This window comes from Frieseomelitta varia, unplaced genomic scaffold (assembly GCF_011392965.1).
Source record: "Frieseomelitta varia isolate USP_RPSP 00005682 unplaced genomic scaffold, Fvar_1.2 scaffold_353, whole genome shotgun sequence".
Classification (NCBI taxonomy): Eukaryota; Metazoa; Arthropoda; class Insecta; order Hymenoptera; family Apidae; genus Frieseomelitta; species Frieseomelitta varia.
Window position 1 is genome coordinate 630,420 of NW_025110094.1, and position 5,905 is coordinate 636,324.

Sequence of the window (5,905 nt, forward strand, 5' to 3'; positions counted from 1 at the left end):
TAATAATTTTGCAGCATTACGGCCCTCGATAGCAATGTAACATAACGATAGTAACAATAAAACGTGTAATCGTACGAACATATGTATTCGTAAATTTATTGTTTCCGTTGTGTCGAATTAATCGAGTATTCTTTGAAATAAATTTCGTGAAAACAAATGATTTTTTTTATTTTTTATTCGCAGTCGTATAAATAGCGGGACGGCTCTCTTTTTTAACCATTCGTCCTTGGGAATGTTGGGAATAACGGTACGAAAATATACACGCGTTTACGATCATTGCATAATATTGAATCAATGCATTCTAACGCTCGTAATTCAAGCTTGAACGAGCGCGCGTCATGCCGTACAAAGTGTGTACACGTGCTTGGTCAAGTGAGATAACAAACGCAATGTGCAGAATTACGTTCATAAAAATTATTACACTACAGCAAGATCCGACGATTCATGATATGATCGCGATGCCGATCATTGATAACGACCCAACGGTAGAAAAATAATCAATTTCCAACGCATATAACCTCCATATAACCTCAAATCGGTTTCTTTTTTTTTTTAAATTTCTATCTAGTTAAATTTCAAATGAAACTCTTACCAGTGTAATTGCAGCTCTTCGGGTACTTTTAATTTTTTGTGTTTATTTACGGCATGATAAATAATTAATAAATAATCTTAAACCATACAAATATCACAACCATTCTGGGTACACTATATTCTACTAAACGCATCTTTCCGAAACATAATCGCCCTCTAGCGACTACTTTTCACACTCTTCATATCTCGCGTCACGTTTCAATTGGTAATATCTTTGATATTTTTTTGTTTAGCTTGCCAAATAAAATCATTAACAAGAATTAACTCGTCTTTATAGTCAGTGATACAAATTAAACTTTGAACTAAATAATACAAAACAAAACTTTACGTGAGCTTGACATTTCAAATAATCAGAACAAATTAAGCAATGACTTTTATTCGCATAAAAAGTGAAAGTATATATGCTTAAAACTAGTTTGTCAGTGTCGAATTTTACAAAATAGATACTCGTACCGTATACGCTTTTTCGGCGTATTATAGATACATATGAAGACTATTTACATCATCTTCTTTTTTGCTTGTGCTTCTCCGATTTTTCACACCTTTCTACGGATCGATTTTTTGCACGCTTTTTTTTATGACTCGAATACCTTTCCTTATGTTTCTCGTGTCTTGAATCCTCGTTATTAGAATTAGAACTTTCCCTATCCCGTCTCTTTTTCTCACTGTCGTATCTCTTTTTCTGTTTCTGCTCTTTATAACTTTCCCGCTTGCTTTTCTCTCGGTTTCTATCTCTGCTTCTATCTCTGCTTCTATCTCTGCTTCTATCTCTACTTCTATCTCTACTTCTCCTTTTCCTTTCTTTTCTCCGTCTGGAATCGTAGTCATATCTTTCGCGTGAACCATCACGATGCCTTTGTACCTTATACTTTTCCTTCTCTACGTATTTATCCCCGTTATAAACGTATTTCGCATCGTCTTTAACAGCGTTCTTCCTACGCTCGTGTTTTCTGTGTTCTAATATTTCCTCTTCGTGCCTAATCCGTTGATTCATATTTTTAATCTCGTTTCCTTTATCATCGAAATATTGTATGCCTTTACCCTTGCCTTTCCATCTCATTTTGGCTACCGATTGCGAAAAATCAACGTGTATACGACGATCGTCGATCAACACGTTGTCCATTTTAAAATACGCCTCTTCGCAACTTTTGTGATCGGCAAACTCGATAAAAGCATATTGCAACGAATCTCCGGTTTGCCGATCTCTGATGACTTCGCAACTGAAAGGAAAGAAGAGAAAAAATAATTTGATACGCCAAATTTAAGGTAACAGATATCTATCGGCAAAATTGCTGAACCCGACTAAAATTTATACCCAATAATCTTTCCAAATCTGCTGAAAATAATTTCCAGGTCATCGTCCGTTGTAACAGGATTCAATTTACAAACGAATAAAACATTTTCCGGAGGAGCCATGTCCGCATCCGGAATATCACCCACAATTTCCAGTATCGTAGCTCTTGCTTTAGCTTCCTTGTCTCTTTGCATTTCTACAATTTCCTCTGCCGTCATACCAGCAGTGTCATCTATCACTTCGTCAGCACCGATTCTATCGCTCTGCAAATGCATTTGTTCAGTGTGACAGAAAAAGTGCTTCTTCGGGTTTTAACATAAAATAAAAGAAAATTATACCATTAAGACTTCTTTAGACGGTGGTGGACTTTGATCAGGCAAGATAAAACCCTTTGGGTCCTCAAAAGGATCTTCTAAAATAACAGTATGCGAGATACGTATGTCCTGGTAGGGTCTATGATCTCCATCACAAATTGTTTCGTTAAACTTGAGAATAATTTCCAGACCTTCGGTAATTTCACCAAATACGCAATGCTCTCCATCCAGTGATTGAAGTTCAGTTGCAAGAGTGATAAAAAACTGAGATCCAAGCATGTTGTTGCCGCAATTAACCATGGACAATAAACCACTTCTATCGTGCTTTATTTTTGGCATTTGCTCTGCTTCGTAGTATCTTGCTTTCTCACCTAATACTATTCCATAAACACTTTCACCACCTTTTCCAGTACTGGTCGGGTCTCCAGTTTGAGCAATAAAATTGCTCTGAACAGAGTGGAATAGATTCCAGTTGTAATACTTCAATTTGCATAATTTTAAAAAGTTTCGGCATGCTGCAAAATATTACCCATGTTAACAAACAGCATTATCAACGATGAGATTTCTTTCATTCAAACCAATAGTATAAAATAAGATAACTTAACCTCTATTCTTGCTTCACACTTACTTTGTGGCCGTTCTTCGGTATATAAATCGACAGTAAAATCTCCTATGGTAGTTTCTACTACAACCGCCATGTTTTTACAGTTTTCTTACGTGGAGATCAATTTCATTTTTACTTATTACGTATGTGACAACAATAAAAAAATCTCTTCTTGTAAATACGTGGACCGCAATACGTACATATGTATAGTAACAACGAGCGTCACCTATATACGTAACGCTGAACTACAAGCGTGTTTCAAAATCTATTCCAATTCTATATATTCAGAAAAATAAATTACAATCTTTTTAAAAATTCTTTATATCGATTATGACATGTTATGTATATATGTATACATAAACAGTGGCAGTGAAATACAGATTAACAAATATTCTTATCTCTTCTCTTTTGGCAAGATTGGCGGTACATAATTGAGTTTGTGTTTATAAGCATCAGGTATAAGAGCGTTTAAAACCACATGTGTTACAGCGGCAGTGAAACCCCAAACGCGATGTTTCCCACCTAAATATACAGGCAAAGTGTAATTGTTGCGGAACTGAGTGAAACGGCACATCGAAAGATCGCAGAGATTTTTTAGGCTGAAGAAGAAAGCTTCCTCTACTTCGTCCGCATTTATTTGAAGTTTTTTCGGATCGACATCGCCGATGTAACCGAAAACAGGTAACACCTTGACGTTCATTTTATCGATCACGTTACCGGACACCCAAACGTCGATTTTCTCCCTTGGAATTTTAAGTTCCTCCCACGTTTCACGCAATGCAGTCTCTTCCAGCGTACGATCCTCTTTGTCGTACATTCCACCGGGAAACGAGACTTGGCGACGGTTCGAGGTTACCTTGGTAGATCTTAAGGTATACAAGAAACCCAATTCTCCTTTGTGCATGCATAATGGCACTAAAACAGCCGCTTGATTCCCATTATCATCCACTTTTGGTATTTTACTAGCCTTGAACTTCTCAATGAACGACTTGCGGCTTTTCTCGCTGAGCACCACTTCTGGCTTCAAAAGTTCGGACTTGATCGTATTCAGGCCATGCTGCGATTCCGTCGACTTTTATGTAAAGAAGAAACATTTCTTTAAAGCGATACTACGATGACAATCAATGGTGTCGAAACGCGGACATTTCAGTCGCTTTCGTACGTTACATGTTAAAAAAGACTGGTTAAACATATCTATAATTAGCATTAACAATTCAACAGTAGCGGCATTTTTTTTAAAGTTAAAAACAAAGTAAAAAAAAAAAAAATTAAAAAAGAGAATGAAAGTTTTCATACAAGTAACATATTTTATTTTTTTGCCACCATTATTTGAAAATAAATGAACGGATATCCGCGAGGAATGCACCATCTAGTGTACAAAGGACGAAGCAAGGAAATTTATGACAACTTTCACATGGAAAAAAAATACTCACAAAATAACGCTGCAAACAGCGTAAAGGAAAGGAACACAGTTTCATCGATGCGAATTACGCCTGAGATAACGTCTTTTACGTTATCTGCGATAAAAGACTGAGAAACTTTGTAAAAAAAATACTTGAAGCGCAGCTGTCGTTGATGCTCAATTTACTAAGAATCTCTTGCAACATGCCTTCTATTAAAATGATTTTCTGCATAGCTGCTAGATGTCCGATCAATCGGACGATTTGAATTTCTTTTTTTTAAGTATGGCAATCAGCAGTCGACAGATTGATCGCACGTTACTCTCCCAACTTCCTATCGTTATATATATATACATACATGTATTTTGTTATTACTATACATTTTATCTTAAACGTTTCATACTTATAAATAGAATAATTTTCCTGTAATAATATTTTTTTTTACATCATCAATATTGTATTACTGTTATATTAAGTTTTATTTATAATGATATTTTCTTTCAAGTTTTTTTCAGTAATTGTATAATTCATCATAATGGTTATTTCCTATAATAGGTTTCAATGGTAATTAGAATATTTACTGAATCATGCTTATGTACTCTCTGCCCGTTGCAGGTAATAAATTATTCACGTCATATAATGACTTATTAGACTTTTCAAAATTACAGAAAACAGGAAGAGCGTAAATATCACCTTTCACAATTGGTACGATGTTGGTATTACGAAACACCAATATTTGCTACCCAAATTAATGTTTCTTGCAATATGCGCCTAGCTAAGGAATAATTTGATATTATATCCATCATTCTGATTTTTATGTTACAATATGAGTTCTAATTCTATCTCTAGTGGTTAGTTTATTTTCAATTATTCAATCGTCGATTATTTTCAATCTCCAAAATTATAAAATTAACTTGTCGCGTGTTGTTTTGAACGTGAAAATTGTTTTTCAGATTTTAACTGTGCATCGGTTAATTTATTATTTGAATCGTGTTCCAAGTTGCAACGCACAAACACGATAGAAACCGAATCTCGAAGCCGTCACGTTCCTACGAAAATTCTAACGTTCCTGTTCTTCGAGATTTTTATCTCGTTGCGACGAATAAATCCATAGTAACGATTGAACGAAAAACCTACAAGGCTAGAATACATTCGAATTTACAATAAGTCGAGTCGTAGCGTATCACGTTTGTATGAAGGAAAGAATTGTAAATGTCAGCTCCTACCTTTCAATTCAATTCAATTCTACGAAAATTATATAAAAAGATAGATATTTTAAAATATTAATACAGCGATAATAAGAATCGGCTTTAGTTTCTAATTTGTTAATTACACTACAGAGAAAGATAAAGAATCAGTTAATATGAACTAACTTTGTAGCCAGAATGAATATTTATTAATAATTTGTGATGTAATTAGATGACCGAGGTTATGTAAATATCTCTCGTATCGCACAGAATTAAGTACAAAATTAAATATTTTTAATTTGATTTTTACTCAACAGCTGTAGTTATAACCTTTTTCGATCGATAATTTCAGGAAACAGAAAAAAAAAGAAAAAAAAATATGAACGGTCTGTGACATCAGATGCTTTGCAATTGAAAAAAACAAACGTTTCAAATTTCAAGTTTGTGAGAATTCCTGAGGAAGTGTAGCGGAAGCCGAGCGAAGCCGAGAACGGCCGAAGGGCGCTGAATCATTC

At 34.8% G+C, this 5,905-nt stretch overlaps 3 protein-coding genes across 3 annotated transcripts in view; all 3 read right to left on the bottom strand.

Annotated features, from left to right (window-relative positions):
* Window positions 1-848, bottom strand: part of LOC122530712 (DNA ligase 3) — a 45,623-nt gene extending 44,775 nt beyond the window's left edge. Inside the window, exon 1 of the mRNA XM_043657915.1 lies at window positions 593-848. The gene's annotated coding sequence lies outside the window, so the exon portion shown is untranslated. The remainder of the gene's footprint in view (window positions 1-592) is intronic.
* A 103-nt stretch (window positions 849-951) lies between these two features.
* LOC122530731 (peptidyl-prolyl cis-trans isomerase sig-7) lies at window positions 952-3,026 on the bottom strand. The gene is made up of 4 exons (XM_043657979.1): window positions 2,828-3,026; window positions 2,224-2,714; window positions 1,907-2,148; window positions 952-1,811 (listed from the first exon to the last, which is right to left on the bottom strand). Exons 1-4 carry the CDS (start codon window positions 2,895-2,897, stop codon window positions 1,094-1,096), a joined length of 1,521 nt encoding a protein of 506 aa, XP_043513914.1. The 5' UTR covers window positions 2,898-3,026; the 3' UTR covers window positions 952-1,093.
* An 80-nt stretch (window positions 3,027-3,106) lies between these two features.
* Window positions 3,107-4,493, bottom strand: LOC122530740 (nucleoside diphosphate-linked moiety X motif 8). Its single transcript, XM_043658003.1, has 2 exons — window positions 4,237-4,493; window positions 3,107-3,875 (listed from the first exon to the last, which is right to left on the bottom strand). Exons 1-2 carry the CDS (start codon window positions 4,279-4,281, stop codon window positions 3,198-3,200), a joined length of 723 nt encoding a protein of 240 aa, XP_043513938.1. The 5' UTR covers window positions 4,282-4,493; the 3' UTR covers window positions 3,107-3,197.
* Window positions 4,494-5,905: the final 1,412 nt, after the last annotated feature.

What these genes read in the sequence shown, in the direction of transcription:
- LOC122530731 (XM_043657979.1), bottom strand. Translation starts at nt 2,897, where the DNA reads ATGGCGGTTGTAGTAGAAACTACCATAGGAGATTTTACTGTCGATTTA. An exon ending in TACCGAAGAACGGCCACAAA is followed by an intron (nt 2,715 to 2,827) that starts GTAAGTGTGAAG and finishes AATATTTTGCAG; the next exon opens with CATGCCGAAACTTTTTAAAA. An exon ending in AGATTTGGAAAGATTATTGG is followed by an intron (nt 1,812 to 1,906) that starts GTATAAATTTTA and finishes CTTTCCTTTCAG; the next exon opens with TTGCGAAGTCATCAGAGATC.
- LOC122530740 (XM_043658003.1), bottom strand. Translation starts at nt 4,281, where the DNA reads ATGAAACTGTGTTCCTTTCCTTTACGCTGTTTGCAGCGTTATTTT. An exon ending in GCTGTTTGCAGCGTTATTTT is followed by an intron (nt 3,876 to 4,236) that starts GTGAGTATTTTT and finishes TTTACATAAAAG; the next exon opens with TCGACGGAATCGCAGCATGG.